General features: G+C 53.7%; 1 protein-coding gene across 4 annotated transcripts in view; it reads left to right on the forward strand.

Moving 5' to 3' along the window:
• ITPK1 (inositol-tetrakisphosphate 1-kinase) overlaps positions 1-17,232 on the forward strand; it is a 181,382-nt gene that overhangs the window by 114,916 nt on the left and 49,234 nt on the right. For 3 of the 4 annotated variants that reach the window (XM_003902187.3, XM_031667887.1, XM_031667885.1), the window contains one exon: positions 11,794-11,911. In XM_003902187.3, the coding sequence (XP_003902236.2) occupies positions 11,794-11,911 (118 nt within the window). Of the gene's footprint in view, positions 1-11,793; positions 11,912-12,649; positions 12,845-12,941; positions 13,134-17,232 lie in introns of those variants that run through there. The other variant, XM_031667886.1, reaches the window with a different exon arrangement.

Raw genomic sequence — 17,232 nt, forward strand, 5'->3', positions numbered from 1 at the left:
TTAAACGGCCTTCCTCTCCTTTACCAAACCAGCTCTCTACCGATGTACACCTAGGGCATTTCTGATCATGTTTTAGAAACATGCTGTAGTGAATAGCCTAGTACATGTATTTTTGCGTACACAGGTGAGAAATTCTGTAGGATAAACACCTAGGAATCGGGATGCTGAGTTCGTGCATTCTGAGTTTTGGCTGTTGTCCGGTTTCTCTTTGCAGAAGCCAGTTACACTGCCACCAACTAAGGACTGGTCCCTTTTCCACCACCTTAGGAAGCGTCTCTAATCAGTTTACCTTGGCATGGAGTCACAGAGTGTTGGAGGGTGCCAGGATCCTGGCAGTCTCCTCCTCTTGCCTGTTGGTTTTGCCGCGGGGAGCTCCAGGCCTTGGGAAGGGTGGTGTCATGCTGCCTCACTTGGCTTGGCCAGACCCTGAGTCCGGGCCATCTTGCCTCTGTCTGGTGCTGTGGTCTCACGCTCACTTTTCTCTTCTGCACTCCATGTCTGACCACCCCAGCCTGAGCTCAGGGATTTAAATATTGGCTCGCAGGAGCTAATAGGCCTAGAGGCAGATTGCATCAGAGTTTTCCTTTTGCCACCTCTACCAAATCACAGAAATCACTGTATAAAAGATGAAGGCAGCCCATCAGTTCTTCCTGAACAGCGAGGTCCAGCACACATACCCCTAAGGCCAGCACTACATCTGACACACCAACAAGACTGCATCCATCCCCAGCTCCATCCTGTGGCCTTGCAGGCTGCTGGACTGGTCACTCCATAACCCATAGCTGTCCTTGTCACTTCCCAGCTCAGGACCCTGTTGCTTTAGGGTCAGGTCCAAACTGACCAGCTGGTCAGTTTCCTCAGCTGACCCGTCTCCTGCTCTCTACCTTGTCCTCACTTTTCATGTTGAGACTGCCGTCTGCTCCAGTCCTGCCAGGCCTCCAGCAGGCCTGCGAATGTGCTGGGCTCCCCCACCCCAGACCTCTGCTTTTGCTGTCCCCTCTGCTTGGAGTGCCCTTTCTGCTCCGGCCCATGCCGGTGGCCCTTTGTGGTTTATATCACCAGCCTCAGCAGGCTCCTCCCCAGCCCCCAGCCCTGTGCCCCCCACACCCACACTCCCTGCTCCTTTTTTGCTGGTCAGTCCCACGCCTCTCCTTTGCTCAGCCACATGACCGCCACTTAGTAGCCTCTGGGAGGGTGGGGAGAATGCGATTGCTCGATAGTGAATAGGTGACATCCGTCACCACACACGCGCACACACACACACGCACTCACAAGCTCTCACACGCACTGATTCTCACACATGTGCTTCTCAGAGGCTGCCACTCTTTCTGCTCTTGTACTGTCTGGGAGGCCTCAGGCTGAGTGCTCAGACATGGGAGATTTCTCTGGAATACAAATGAGGGTTGCTTAAGACCCAAGTGTCTGCTGATGGGAGAGCTCAGCTCTCCCAAGGGGCCGTTTCAGAAAAGTTAGGAAAGAAGGAGCGAGGAAATGCCCTCACACACTAGGACTGAATCCAGGAGAAACAGAGACCGCAGGCAACCGCAGCCTCAGAGGACAGCTTTGCTTGGGCTGGTGGTTGGTGCCTGTCGCCAACGCGCAGCTGTCCACGGCCCATCAGGGTGTGCCTCCTGCTGGCCTCCCTCCCTCACCTGTGGCGGGCATGGATCTCGCTGGCTTGCAGGCGACTGGGGTGCGTGCAGTGACCCTGCCGTGGGTGTGCTCTGAGGACAGCATTCCCTGGCTCCTCTGTTTGAATGTCTCCGGGCCTGGGGGGCATCTGGCTCCATTCAGGGAGCTAACAGCTCTGTTTTTGGTTTGTTCCTCACATCACAGAATCAAATAATCTAGAACTTAAGAGGCAGAAAGGATGTTATAATTGAGTTATTCTAGCCCACGCATCTTATAGATGGGAAACTGAGCTACAGATAACTTAAGTGACTTTCAGAAACACACATAAAGTGAATGGCAGTTCTCGGACTTGTAACCCAAGTTTCTTGACTCTGCATTTGTTTCAACTGGCACAGTGCCCTAGGACCCATGTGTTGGGGTTAAGTTAGCCAGGTGCAGCTGGGCTGTGAAAAAGATTATCTGACAGTGACGGGCAGGCAGAAGCCTTGGCTGACTGTCAGGGACTGTTACGTAGGTTGCACACTGCACAATCCAGTGGTAGGCTTTGTGAATGGCATCTTGGGTAACTAGGCTTGATGGTCCTGTCGCAGCGCACAGTGGATGCTGCTGCAACGTTCTTTTGGCTCTTGAGAGCCCACCTCCAAGGTTTACCTGCATGCATCTCCAACTCCGACCCCCTGCCAGCCTGGCCGCCTGGCACATTCTGTTGCACCCAGGCCTAGTGTGGATTTCCCAGGACTGTCTGTGGCATGTGGTTTTCTGTAAGCTGTAATCAACAGGCAGGTGTTCTGGGAGGTGCCAGGAAGGCTTTGCATGGGGGATGTTCGGCTGGCCTTGGTTGATGACAAGTTAATCAGCAGGGGTTAGTTTCACGGTTGCAGTGGTCTGCCAAGAGAGTTCATTACTTGTCCTTCCCAGAAAGCATTGCTTAGCCTGCCTGCCCCTGCCCCCGCCCCTATCCGCATGTGACCTGACCTCCCATGGAGAGGCTTTGCTTTCTGCGGAACCACACTTTCTGCCTTCAAAAGTACAACTGCTCTTGACACTGTTGTATCTGTTAGTCCTCCCCCTGCAGGGGCCACTCCTTCATTCAGCAGCTGCCCTGGGAGCCCTCCTGTACATAAGTGCAGTGCTGGCCCTGACACGCTTTTCCCTCTGTGCCACACGGACCCTCCTCACAGAGGTCCTGTGGACTGTGGCCTTCAGTTATGTCACGTATTTACTGTCCTAAGGGGTGTGTGTCTTCCATTTGCTTACATCCGTCTTGCTTCAGGGCTGGGAAGAGATGCAGAGCTCTGGTCCAGCTGTGGCTTTGAGAGAACAAGCAACCAGTGAGGACCGTGGGTTGGGAGGAACAGTGGAGATGGAGCTGCAATCTCAGCTCTGCCACGCTCCCTTGCGACCCTGGCCTCACTGCTACTTCCTTTTCCCTTTCCGAAAAGATGGGGGGTGGACGAAGGGTCCATCTGGGTTTTGCTAGTTCTGACCTTCTGTGCCTTTCCGTCTGGGAAAGGAAATTGCAAACTAGACCTACTATTTTTTCTTGGATGCTCTACCTCGTGCTGACCCCAGATGGAGCACGCCCGGCCTCCCTGGACTGTCAGGCTGGCGGCCTCGCCTTGGGTAGCGAACATGAGAAAGGCTTCCCTTTCTCCTGAAATAATGCTGAGCAACCCTGGCCCTAGTTAGAGTTGAGATGCTTTTCATTTCACCAGGCCTTCCATGCCTTGGGTCTTTGACTGGAGGGCTGTGGAGCCAGAGGCCCTGGGTTTGGACCCCGTCTTGGCCACTGCTGGCAGGGAGAGCCCTGGCCACCCGCTAGGTGCTCTGAGCCCTACTTTGTTTTCTTTTTTCTTTTTCTTTTATTTTGAGACAGGGTCTCACTGTAATACCCAGGCTGAGTGCAATGACGTGATTACAGCTCACTGGAGCCCCGAACTTCCCGACTCAAATGATTCTCCCACCTCAGCCTCCTGAGTAGGTGCACACCACCACACCTGGCTAATTTTTAATTTTTTGTAGATACAGGGTCTCGCTATATTGCCCAGGCTGGTCTTGAACTCTCAGACTCAAGCAGTCCACTTGCCTTGGCCTTACAGAGTACTGGAATTAGAGTCGTGAGCCACTGCACCTGGCCGGGCCTAGTTTCTTTGATTGTCAAATGGAGCTGCTAACGGGATCTACATAGGGTTGTTTTGAGGGGAAATGTGTCCATTCCTGCAAGGTGTATAGGTCTGTGACCTGTGCTTGGTGAGCATGTTTATGACTCACCCTGGAATCTTGGCAGGACCCCCGTCAAGATGCCAAGGCTTCAGGAACCAGAGACTTCCAGGGTTTCACTTGGCGCTGGGTACGGAGGAGCTGGTGGAAAGGCCAGGCCTTGTGGCCCTCAGCTGGGCCTGGCTGTGCTCTCAGGAGGAGTCAGGGGAGTGAGATTGTGCTAAGTGAGCCCAGGATCACTTCCTTTCCCATGAAAGCCCCTAGGAGTACTTTTAACAGCCATAAGGAAGTAATTTCAGTTCTTCTGTCAAGGGGAGAATCACTGGTGTTAATGGGGTGGCCGAGTGTTAACTGAACACACAGGCCCTGATGCAGTGGATCCTCGGGTCGGCCGGGAAGTTTCCTCTGGGCGTGGCACGCTGGATTTGCCTTGGTGCCGACACATAGCTCCCTCTGGAGCCAGGAGGTGGTCAGGATTCGAGAATCCTGTTGGGTTCAGTATGGGAGGCTGTTGTCATCCCCAGCGATGCTGCTGTGGCCATGGGGGAGGTGACGGAATTGTGCCCCCTCTAATGCTTGATCTATTCCACGTGGAAAGCTGGAGTCCCAAGAAGCGAACTCCAGGCAGGCCCACGCTGGCGTTCAGGCCTGTGCTTGCCGTTGTTTTGTTTGTTTGTTTCCTGAGACAGATTCTTGCTCTGTCACCCAGGCTGGAGTGCAGTGGCACAATCTCATCTCATGCAACCTCTGCCTCCCAGGTTCAAGCGATTCTCCAGCCTTAGCCTCCTGAGTAGCTGGGATTACAGGCACCCACCACCATGCCTGGCTAATTTTTGTATTTCTAGTAGAGATGGGGTTTCACCGTGTTGGCCAGGCTGGTCTTGAACTGGCTGGTTTTGAACTCCTGACCTTGTGATACTCCCGCGTCAGCCTCCCAAAGTGGTGGGATTACAGGCATGAGCCACCGTGCCCAGCCTTTTATTATTATTATTATTAGATGGAGTCTCATTTTATCGTTCAGGCTGGAGTGGAGTAGTGCGATCTTGGCTCACTGCAACCTCCCATGTTCAAGTAAGTGATTCTCCTGCCTCAGCCTCCTGAGTAGCTGGGATTACAGGCGTGCACCACCACGCCCGGCAATTTTTGTATTTTTGTAGGGGGCTTTCCTGTGTTGGCCAGGCTGGTTTCAAACTCCTGACCTCAGGTGATCCACCTGCCTTAGCCTCCCAAAGTGCTGGGATTACAGGCGCGAGCCACCGCGAGCCACCGCGAGCCACTGTGATATGTCGAGTTCACTAGTGCTCAGCTTTCAGGTGCTCCCTAGCCTTTCTGGGGATTCACAGCGGTTCAGTCACAGAGCCCGTGTTTCTGTAGGTGACCAGGTGCACTGCAGTGGTCTGGGGTTTGACATGGGAACGGCTGATTTTGAATCCTGGCAAAGCCCCCTAGCTGGTTGTGTTTGACCTTGAGCCAGTCAACACTGCCTCTCAGAGACTTGGTTTCTTTATTTATAAAATGGGAATAAAAACAGAGGCATTTGCTCTGTAAACCATGGCGCTGCTCTGAGAATCAAATGCAATATTTTGTGTAACTGCCTGTGTTGAACCAGAAAAGTGCCACACTTGTATACTGTGGTGGATCGTTATGATCATGATTTAAAACATCCATGCCTGAGGAGCCAAACCTTGGGGTCTTTTGTATTTTCATTTCAATGTATACACCCAAGAGAAGTGAAAACGTATGTTCACACAAAAATTTATACACGTATGTTCACAGCGGCGTTGTTCCTAATAGCCAAAAAGTGGAAACAACCCAAATTCCATCCAGTGATGAACGGACAAACAAAAGACGCTACACCCACGCCGTGAAGCAGACCGAAGTACTGCCGCACACAAGCATGCATTTTAAAACACCGTGTGAGCAAAAGGAGCCAGTCACGAAGGACCACATGTCTCATGGCTTCGCCTAAAGGAAATGTCCAGAATAGGCAGATCTACCCAGATAGAAAGTAGACGTGTGGTTGCCAGAGGCTGGGACTTGGGACTGAGAGTGAAAGGGAATGGGATTTCCTTCTGACAGGATGAAAACGTTCTAAAATTGAGCTGATCGTTTGCACAACCCTGTTGATATTCCAAGAACCCTTGATTTGGGGTAAATTGCATAGTGTGTGAATGATATCTCAATCAGGCTGTTCTTAATAAAAATCCTGTGAGGTAGGAAGAAGTACGATCTCCATTTACAGGTGAGGCCCAGGCTCACAATGAGGAAGGCCCAGTTAACCGGGCCTGGCGGCCTCCGGCTCCCTGGCGTGCAGCCCCTTCATGCCATCAACACTTATTCTACAGAGAAGGGAGCTGAGGCCCAGCAAGGAGGAGGGGTTTCCAGGCTCTGTGTGGGGCCTTTTCTTCCCTTCCAGCCTCCCTACCCACTGGAGGAGAGATTTCCTAAGCAACGTGTGGAGCAGGACCTTCCCAGCCCTGCCATGGAGGTTACCCTGTGCCTGCTCAGCGCTCAGGCCATGCAGCCCAGTGGGCAGAATTTCAGCCCCTGGGTCCTGAGTGAAGGAAGGAGCAAGCTGTTAGGATGGGCAGGGCAGAGCCCGGGACTTTGTCTCTGACCAAAACCTCTCAGAGTCTCAGGGTCCTGAGAAAAATGGGGAGAAGCCCTGCCACCCTCACTGTGCTGTGGGGGACCCCCAAATATGGGAAGGTGCTACAAGACCTGTCAGGACTTGCTTTGCGTGTGGCCGTCCCTGCTGGCTTAGGGGGTCAGTCCGGCCCCTGGGCCTCTGGCAGGCGGGCCACGCACAGCCTCTCCTCAGAGCACAGGCCTAGGGCAGATGGGGGCCGGAACTCACAGAGGTTTCCAGTTTCCATGATGTCCACTTCATCTGTTTCTTTTTCTGTCTTGCACTTTTGGGGTCACATTTAAGAAACTGTTGTTTAATCCAAGGTCACGAAGATTTATGACTGTGTTTTCTTCTAAAAGTTTTATAGTTTGGGCCTTTACCCAATAGGGTTTTTATATTGAAAGAAGCAGTGCTTTTGAAAACCCTTTTGTCCAGCAGTGTGCATATAGCAAGTCCCAGGTAAGTGGCCACTGCCTTTATTTTTAAATGATTACTGATTATGATCATTTTTATTTATTATTATTATCCTTACTATACTTAATCTCTCGTTGTGTTTCCCATCTGGGTAGCTGGCTCTTGTTTCTTCTTGAAAGATAGTGTTGGTGTTTGAATCCATTTCTGGCACACCTAGGGGTGCAGGGTAGAAGGGGAAGATCTGGTTACCTGCCTCCCATTTCCCCCCAGACTTTGTGTTATGGGAAATTAAAAATATTTGAGAAGAGGGAATGCCGCAACGTGCTCCCAGGTACCACCTCCCAGCTTCATGCGTCAGCAGCTGCAGCCACTCTCATTTCATCCGTCCCTCACCTACTTCTGTCCCTGCCCCCAACCCAGATTGTTTTGAAACACATCCCAGATTCCTATTTAATCTGTAAGTCCTTTTCGAGTTGCATCTCTGAAAAATGAATGCCCTGGAAAGTCACTGCCTGGAGTGGGGTTGGAGGTGGGAGGTTGCGTTACACCCCGGCATCAACAGGAGGGTGGGCATGGGCCAGAACCACAGCCCCCTTCCATGGGCATGGCTGGCTTCCCTGGGGTCAGCTGCACAGGGCAAGGCAGGGTGAGCCGAGACCTTGTGTCGGGTTTGGCCCTAGGAGCCCAGGTGTTGCAGGGTAATGAGAATCCTTTCATTTTTGTGTCTACAGACTCCTTTTGCATCCGTGATCTCCATGATGCCCACAGCAGCTACCTCGGGTAGGCTTTATTCAGAGTGGACCTTGCCCAGGATGAGTCAGCGTCAGAGGCAGAATCTGAACTCAGGACTCTGACAGCATTTTCCATTAGAAGGAGCAAATCCCTGTGTCTCACCCCCTGCTCATTTCCTGTCTGTGAGGATGGAGGAGGAAAGAGTATCTCTGACGTTCATCTCATTCTGCTCAGATTCTCAGTGACAGCTTAGCAAAGGGCCGGTTGTCCCTGTTGGCATCATTCCATGGGCTTGGGGCCTCTAAAAAGCCTGAGGGAGCTTGTGCTGTGGGCGGGCACCATGATGCTCTGCCCCAGGTGTGTTCCAGCCCTCATCCTGGCGGGGGCTGAATGTCTGCCTAGAGCCAGGCTGCCCTTGTTGGCTCCAGGATCGCGCTCTTGGTGTCCTTTAGCCAGCAGGCCCTGCGAGGGAACATGTGCTTACCATTTGCCGTGGAGATGGCTGTGCCTTTTTTCCTCTGAGTGGTGATAAAGTGGTACAGGGTGCTCACCCACCCAGCAGATTGGTAATTCTAAGAGACCTGTGAAAAATGCACGAGGCCTTCAGTATAATAGGTAAGCTGGAAAGCTTGGCACGAAGTCCACTTGTGGATAGCGAGGCGACTGGGAAAACTCTTTGTCCTCTCTGTCCCCATCCTAGAAGAGATCGTGTTTAGGAGGAATTCTTCTGTTAATGCCGATGCTTTCATGCCCGGTCAAAAGCTTGTTGGCGCCTGCTTGTCAGATGTTTTCCCCTTTGGTTTCATGCAGCCTCTTTCCTCATGAGTTTGGCTTAACTTCATGTCTTAATGAATCTGAGTTCTCTCTTTAAAGGTCACTGTCCTAACGCATAAACATGGAATCAGAATCGCCCTCATTTATTCAGAACTGAGCGGAGACTGTTCTCGGCACTTTGAGGGGGAGGAAGGAGCATGTCTGTGTTCTAAGCAGCCTCAGTTGCCGAGGGAGAATTGGCTCGTCCCATCCACGTGCTCGGCTGTTGGCCCCCTTTTGGAAGGAAGGCAGCAAATGCGTGGGTGGCCCTCCCGTTACCTGGAATGCCTCTAGCTAGTGGTCCGTCCTGTTCTAGAACAGCTCTCCTGTGTAGCCTTCAGGTTTACCTTTACAAACACACACTTCATTTACTCAGTCTGTTTACACCCTTAGAACTAGAGGCCATCTTTACAGAGACCCTAAGGGCATCTGCAGTACTCTTCATGTCACAGATGTGGAGACTGAGATGCCGAGAAGCCAAGTGACTTGCCAACGGTGACTCTGAGAGGTGATGACACCGGGCACCTGGGTTTCTTGACTCCTGGTAACATAGCCTTCCCACTACACCAGACTTCTTCCTGGTGTGTTTAGGGTAGGGGAGTGAGGACAGCCAACTGCCTTTAGCTCATAACCGAGGACATGAACTTGCTGGCCAGGACTATAGATCTGGTGGGGTGAAGCGGAGAAGGCTTTTGATCATCCAAGTATCTGCTGCACCCCACATAATGCCCAGAGCACTGTCAGTGATGTGAAGTCTCTTGAGTGGATGACCTTTTAATATTGACATTTCTTTTTCTTTCTTTTTTTTGGAGACAGGGTCTCACTCTGTTGCTCAGGCTGGAGTGCAGTGGCATCATTGTACATTGCTGCAGCCTCAGTCTCCTGGGCCTGAGTGATCCTCCCACCTCAGCCTCCCAAGTACCTGGGACCACGGACTTGTGCCACTGCACCCAGCTATTAATGTTGTGCTGTGAATATGTTTTCATACATATGTGTGAGTCTCAGCGGGGAGGGCCTCATGAGTGACCTGCTCTCGTGGAAGCATGGACTGCGTTTAAAAGGACAGGCTCTGATGATGGAGTGGTGCCGAGAGGGGTAGTTGCCCATGGAGAGCCCCCAAGTGAGATGAGGGATCAGCTGCAGGCACTTGGGTGAGGCTGAGAGTGTCAGGTGAGAGGCACTGGGCGTGGCTGCTTGGCCCCAGGGCAGCTCTGCATAAAACCTTCCTTAAGGAGACTCTTCGGCTAGTCCCCACGCTCTGTGTGGGCGGCAGACGTGGGCTCTCCCGCATCAGTGCCTGGTCCACTGTCTACAGGCAGCAGGTTGGTGGCCAAGTGGCTTGCTGACGGCCGGAGGGAGCTGTGACGCTCCGGCCCCGCATCTAGGTCCTCGCACTTGTGTACAGGGAGAGGATGGCTAAGGGGTGAGGACAGTCACAGGCGTGAGGACTGGAACGCGAGGCCTCCCCTAGGTTACGCCAGCCGCCGCTGAAGTCTTTAAACCTTCAGACCGAAAGACAGAAAGGAGCCCAGGGCCAGACACTCTGCCGCGAAATCCAAGGAGAGACCGATTTCAGAGCAGAAGTGGGAATATGAGTCTCTGGTTTTTGTGTTAAAAGTGGCTTTTGGCTTAACAAGTGGTCACTAGGACCAAAATAAGTTCACTGAAGAAAAGTAATTCCAAATGGCGGTTTCCTTCTGTCCATAAGATTCACTAGGACGGCAGCACTGGGGTGCGTTTCCCCGGCTGTGCAGGCCTCACTGACAGGCTGCGGAATGGTGAACGGAGGGCAGGGGCTGGCTGGGCGGAGGAATCACGCTGGTGTGTCCGTTTCCTTGGACTGTCGTAACCAAGTATCACAAACTGGGAGGCCTAACACTACGGGAATCTCCCAGCCCTGGGGGCCAACAGCTCCAGTCAGGGCGTCAGCAGTGGCTCCCTCCAGAGGCCCCGAGGGCGAAGCTTCCCTGCCCCTCTCCGGGCTCCTGGTGGGGGTGGGCACCCTCCGCCCTCCTCGGCTTGTAGGTGCGTCACTGCAGTCGTCTGTCTCCACACGGCCTCCTGCCTGTGTCTGTGTTCAGATTTCTCTCTTCAGAAATCCAGCCAGGGGATTGGGGCCCACCCACATGCGGCATGACCTCGTCCTAACTCCATTCCATCCACAAAGACCCTGTTTCCTTGTCAATAAGGCCACATTCACAAGTGCTGAAGGGTTAGGACTTGAGCGTATATTTGGGGGACACAATTCAACCCGCAGCAGCTGGTTGAGGCCTTCTTTAGGCCAGCTTTTTCCCCGAGACCCCCCTCTCGTCACGCCAGCATTCCAGTTTTGTCCTTAGAATCATGGGCGCGGTGGCTCAAGCCTGTAATCCCAGCACTTTGGGAGGCCGAGGCGGTGGATCAAGAGGGGTCAGAGATCGGCAGGACCATCCTGGCTAACATGGTGAAACCTCGCCCTACTAAAAATACAAAAACTAGCTGGGCGTAGGCGGGCCTGTAGTCCCAGCTACTCGGGAGGCTGGGAGGCAGGAGAATGGTGAACTCCAGGCTGAGCCAGAGCCGAGATCAGCCACCGCATCCAGCCTGGGTGACACAGCCGAGGCTCCGTCTCAAAAAAAAAAAAAAAAAAAAAAAAAAAAAAGAATCATGGAGGTTGAGAACAAGGGTGGGCTCCTTTGCTATGTCAGCTCGGGTTGGTCTGGCCCACCAGGGTGGTGTGGGATTCTGCCTGTTATTTTATTGAGTTCTGTTTTGGACAACAGTGTCTTCCCCGCATGTAAGGGTTATTCCCCTAAGAAGATAGTAAGTTCCTTAGAGACTGGTTTTTGTCACAGTTTCTCTTGCATTTCCTTCGTGCCTACCCCAAAGCTAGCAGGTATGGAGGTGCAGTACTTGAGGAGTGCTGGGTGGCCGGTGCCCACCCTGTGGCATGTTTCTCTCCGCCACACCTTCCCACAGACGGTCTGATGACTCCTGGCCTCATCCCACTCCCCCGGCCCTGCCTCAGAGTCCCTATCAGTGTGGGCACGGGGCCGCCACTCCCAGAGGAGCCAGCGCCTGGAGTGGATCTGCTTCCGGGTGAGGTTTTGTCCGGAGTCAGGCGGCCTGCCCTGAGCCTGGTTGAGGTTTCCTCGCTGTCTTCCGCGTGGCGCTCTATTTCTAGTTTGGCCTGGTCAGGCCTCTCTCTCAGATCTCAGGGTGACTGCTCGCAATGCCCCAGTGCTGGAATGCACCACCCTCCACCAAAGCCAGGGCTGGAGGGCAGGACAGGATGGATGTGCAGAGGGCACGAGGGGTGAAATGCTACCTGGCCCTTCCCCCGCTCTAACCAGAGCAGCCTGCTTCCCTTTCAGGAGTACATCGATGCCCACCCTGAGACCATCGTCCTGGACCCGCTGCCTGCCATCAGAACCCTGCTCGACCGCTCCAAGTCCTACGAGCTCATCCGGAAGATTGAGGCCTACATGGAAGGTAGGGACATGTGTGGCACCGCATCCGTGGCAGGCGGCCATCTTTGTGGTCACAAAGTGGCCACGGCCTGAGGTGTGGAGACAGAGGGGTCTTGTCTTTTTAAGCACTTTGGGGCAGGAAGCATTTGAATTCCATGGGGCAGTCATTCTGGGGAGGTCCTTGCGTTCTCCTGTGACCAGCAGTGAGGAAATGAAAGCCTCAGGGTGCTCTTGCGGAAAGGGGTTCTGAGGGTTTTGTTTTGTTATGTTGAACCCATGGGTGACATTGAAGTGTCCCGGTAACACAGTGGCTGGAGAGCAGGAGTGTGTGCAGACAGCTCAGCGGCAGGCAGGCGAGTGGAGTTATGTAACTGGGCAGAGGACACAAACAAAAACTGAAGGCCTTAAATCAAACACATGGAGATGTAATGTGGCTGCTGGACCTCACGGGTCCACTCTGTTCTGGAGGGCAGGGGCCTCCCTCTTCACTGCAGCACCTCCCCTGCCAACTGCAGACTCCTGTCCCTGAGGACTCACCCCAACCCCTCCCCACCCCTGGGGCAGGCAGAGCCAGAGAACTCAAGGCTGCATTCTCAGGGGGTTTATGTGAGAAAGACTTTGTGGAGAGACTCCTGTTAACAGTAACCTTCTAGTTCACTGCTTGGTCCAAGTGTGCCCTACTGAGAGCTCTTGTTTAATTTTAAGGAAAAGTGCTTGGCCTGGACCCTCAGGCTTTGTGAGGATTTATCCTGGGGTCAAGGAGGCAGCCCCTGCTCCCTGCCCTACAGACCATGATTGAGGCCTAACCTGGCTGCTATGAACGCTGACCTGGATGGTGACTTGGCCTTGGGCATAATTTCCTGTGATGGTGACTGGTGGGACCAGTGGGTACCTTTTGGCTCACAGCTCCAGAGGCAGACCATCTGCATGGGAGTCTGAGACCACCATTTATTGGGTATGTGCTGTGTTCCTGCCTTTGGGTTAGGCCCTCTCCTTTATTCTCCCTTTTGGTACACTTAGAAGTGTGCATGATAAGCCTTCCCATTTTACAGATGAATCCCAGAGGCTCTGAGAGGTTAGCAGACGTGCCACGTCACACAGCATTCAGGTGGCTGGGCTAGCATCCAGCCAGGTCTCTCTGACTCAGGCTCCCTGGCCCCTACTCCTGAGCTTGATGGCCAGAGGGCCCTGGATCTAGAAGAACCTGAAATGGGTACCACTGAGGACCCTGGCCTGGAGAATGGGTGAGTCCTTGGTTCCCTCTCGAAGGAATGTGCCCTGCAGAAGAGCTGGCTGCTGGATCTGGCTGTCCTGGAAGGGCTCCTGAGGCTTCTTTCCCTGAATGCCTGACACATTGGTGGGCGCAGAGAATGGGGGTTTTGTCCTGGTGCCCCCTGTGCGCAGGCTTTCTTAGCACACGCCAGCAACCTTTATTTGCTGGGCCTGGAGTGATTGGCCTCTGCTGTGCACTTCCCCTCCCTTTGCACTGTCTTCCTGGAGCCATCCAGAATCCCAGATGGGAAGAAAGAGCTGTACATTCCCTTCTGGGGTCACCTTCATCTCAGTCTGCCATGGGTGAAGGTTTGGTCAAATGTTGGGAGAGGGAGTCAGCCTCCTTCCAGAAGGTATGCTTGTTGGACACTGCCTGTGTGAAGAGCAGAAGGCTGTATTAGAACATGAGAAAGCCCAGTGAGTGGAAGAAGGTGGCAGACCAGCAGCCACATCTCATGTCCCGGACACGTCCATTTGAAGAGTGACACGTTTGGATGGGATTCAAGACAGTGCTGCTGAAGGGCCTTTTGGAGCCAAAGGCACAGGCTCTGGAGGGAGGCAGCCTGTGTGTGGGTCCCAGTCTGGGCTCTTGTTAGCCACATGGTCTCAGTCAAATCAATCATTTGAGTTCTGCTGGTGTTCTGGAAGATGTGGGTGATACCTGGTTCAGCCATGGGGTCGGGGTCAGCATACCCAGGGTTGATGTCTGCAGAGCACTTAGCATGGGACTGGCCCGTTGGGTCACCCGGGAACAGCAACTGCTCCAGCTGCTCCCACCATGATGGCAGGACCCCAGCATCCTAATTGAGTCTTCACATGCTAGATTTTTAGGAGTAGAAGACCAGGGCTTTGGGATCAGGAGTGAGCCTGGGCCCAGGGTATGAGCGTGTATACTGTGTTCAGGGAGCAGGAACCCAGTGATGATGAGGTGGACCGTAGGAAGTCACACGCCGAGAGGCAGGCCCAGGAGGTACCTCCATTGCCCACTTGCCTGGCTCGGAATTGGGCCTCTCCAGTTAGGAATCAGGTCAGGAATTTTAAGCAGGGTGTGTCCTAGTTCATTGGGAGATTAGAAAGTTCAGGAGCTGCCCGTAAGGGGGAGAGCTGTGGGTGTTCCAGGAGAGGGCCCAGTCCCCAACAGGTCCAGAGAGAGAGCTGTTGACCAAACCCTAACACACGCTTGGTTCTAGATCAGCAGGAAGTGTAGGGTGGGTGGGCCGTGAATGTTGCACCCTGGGTTTTCCTTATCATGCACCCCGTGCCTGGGCTCGTATTCTTCCAGGAGGGCGGTCAGAGGCTGGGACTTCCTGGAGCCCTTTCCTGACTCCCAGTGGCTGTCCATTCACCAGCACTGCTGGGTGGGTCCCTGCTGCATGCCCCCACAAGCTGCAGAGGCGGAGAGCCTTCCTGAGAAGCACACCCTGGGCCCCCCTCCTCCACTCCCTGCTGTTCCTGGAGGCACTCAGCCCTTTCAGGCATACTGTAAATGGCCATAATTACCCTTGAAGTTCCCTCAGATAATCACAGCAATCCAGTGACATGCTTTTGTGTTGGGAGAAGGGGCTTGGCGAGACTTCCTCCGGTTGTCACCCTCCCTGGCACTAAGGCTGCTGTCTCTGTTTTCAGAGAATCTGGACAGCTGCAGGGAAAACAGAGCTGGTGGGGGATGGGTGGGCGCTTCAGGACTGCTAGGATCCTCATTGATGAGCAGGGGGAGGGAGATGACCAGAGCCCCTGCTTTTCGGTGGGGTTGGGCAGCTGGGCCATGGCACAAAGGGAGGCTCTCCCAGGAATAGCAGGCAGAGCCCTTGGATAAGGGTCTGTGCTTAGGTGGGCCATCTGTCTCCCTGCAGAGCATCAGCCGTGGAGGGCCTCTCCCACCCCAGGTCTGCATCCAGGAGACAGATGAGGCCTGCTGCTGGGAGCTCCCAACCCCGCTGTCTCCGGGCAGCCTTTGTGAGGTCACTGCCTTCTCAGTTCCACATTTCCAGAGCTCATCCTTGTCTCATTCAGAGCCTGGAGGGGAAGCAGGGTCATTTCTCTGCCTCAGCTCTGGCAGCTTCAAACCCACCCACTTAGTATCAGTTAGCATTCAAATTACTTTAACAGCAGACCTAAAATAACAGTGGCTTAAATGTGACAGAACTTCGTTTCTCTCTGATGTAAAAGCCCAGAGTTAGGCCATCCAGCATGGGTGCAGGGGCTGGGACCCTGGCTCCTTCTAGCTCCTTATTCTTCTGTAGTCTGCCCATCTGGTCCTGGGTGATGGCTGTATTTCCAGCCCTCATATCCAAGATCTAGACATTAGGATGGAGAGGACGACTAAGAAAAAGGAAGCAAATGAGAAGAAGGCCTAGTTCTCTTTTAAGGAGGGGTTCTGGAAGCTACAGGACCAACACTGCCAGAATTAGCCACATCCTAAGCTGCAAGGAAGTCGGGAAATTGAGTCCTTGTTCTGAGCAGCCACATGCCCAGCTAGAACTCAGGTTTTATCACCGTGGAAGAAGGGCTAGAATGAGTTTTAGGGGAGCACTAGCAGTCTTCCATGTTGTCACCTTCCAAAACATGGGTCCCTGCCTGAGGACCTACCTTTCCCATGGCTGATTGACCTTGGAATTTCTCCTCTGGCTGGGGCTTTGGCCTCAGTCTGTGACCTCGGCAGCAGTCTCCTCCCTGTAGCAACCAGCATCCTGGCTTGCAGAATGACCCACCCCAGCATGCCAGGGCTCCAACTTTCCCTCATAGATGACTGCTTCTGGGAGGCAGCCATGCCTATACCTACACCCACGTTCCGCCCCACACCCACACCCCCTAGGCAGAGGCACAGGCAGCAGTGAGCTTGGATTCAATTCAAACTAAGCACTTAATTCTTCCTAGAAATTAAGCATTCCCTGGTGCAAGCCTTGGGGAGGGAGGGAGGAGGCTGCAGTGACAAACATTGAATTTGCAGGCTCTTTCTCCCATCAGCAGCCCACTCTGCCACCCAGGGCCAGGGTCCAGAGATGGAAGCCCCGAGGCCAAGGCGTGGCTGTGCCACCCCAGGTTCAGCGATTCTGGGCAAGGTGCCAGCTGGCTCCTGAACTGGCTGAGAAGGCACCATGTGTGAGAAGGCACTTGGGCCGTAATTGCAAGGCGTGGGTTTGTGTCCCTGTCTGCAGGGACAGCAGGTCTCCGACCATTGGGCAACAGGCTGGAGAGGTCCTTGAAAGCCCTGACTGCTTTGGGGTGATGGGTGTCTCTCCTCTTCTCCTTTTCTTAGAAGCTCTCACACATCTGCTCTGGGGGTGACAGATGGCCTGTTTGGGATCCCAGGCCTCCTGGGGATGGGGGTGCATACCACAGATTGAATGCTTCTGCCTGTGGTTTTATGAGAATTTAATCAGGGCTCATTTTAGAGGCCATTTGAAAGCTGGATTGAAATTGAGTAATGTAGATACCAAGCAAAGAGAAAGTAACATTCCTTAGAGCCTGCGGAAATAATTCCCCAAAAAGCTTCTGCCTCAGGGGTAGGTGTTTGTGATTGGTGGGGAGTTGCTCCCAGAGGCAGGAACTGACTGTCAACCCTCAGGGAGCTGCAGTGGGGTGGGGGCTTGGAGTCAAGGCCTCAGACCCTGCCCATTGCCCCTGCCCCCTCCCCCCGCATTGTGTGGTCTCTCTGAGCTGTGCGTCTGTCAGCGCTTAGGCAGGTGCTTAGCGTGCCAGGCGATGGGTTAAATACTTTACAGATAGTAGCTAATTTAATCCACTTAATGACCCTATGAGGAAGGTTCTGTTATCACCTCCAATTTAGAGGTGAGGATACTGAGGGGCTTTGAGCTTAAGTTACATAAGGTCACAGAGCTACTGGGGGCAGATTTGGGATCAGAACCCACACAGTGTGGGTCTGTTCTTAGCCAGTGGTTCTCAAGCCCAGCCCCTCACCCCTGTGTGTACCCCTCCCACGCCCCCAGCTCCCCTGTGGCTGATGAGAGAGGGACCGAGGCGAAGATAGGTAGGGTTGGGGCTGTGTGCCTGCAGGCAAGTTCTGCCCAGGCTCTCCTAGTGCTGGTGGCATGGCCATCGTCCCTGGGG

The sequence above is a fragment of the Papio anubis genome, chromosome 7 (assembly GCF_008728515.1).
Source record: "Papio anubis isolate 15944 chromosome 7, Panubis1.0, whole genome shotgun sequence".
NCBI classification, from domain to species: domain Eukaryota; kingdom Metazoa; phylum Chordata; class Mammalia; order Primates; family Cercopithecidae; genus Papio; species Papio anubis.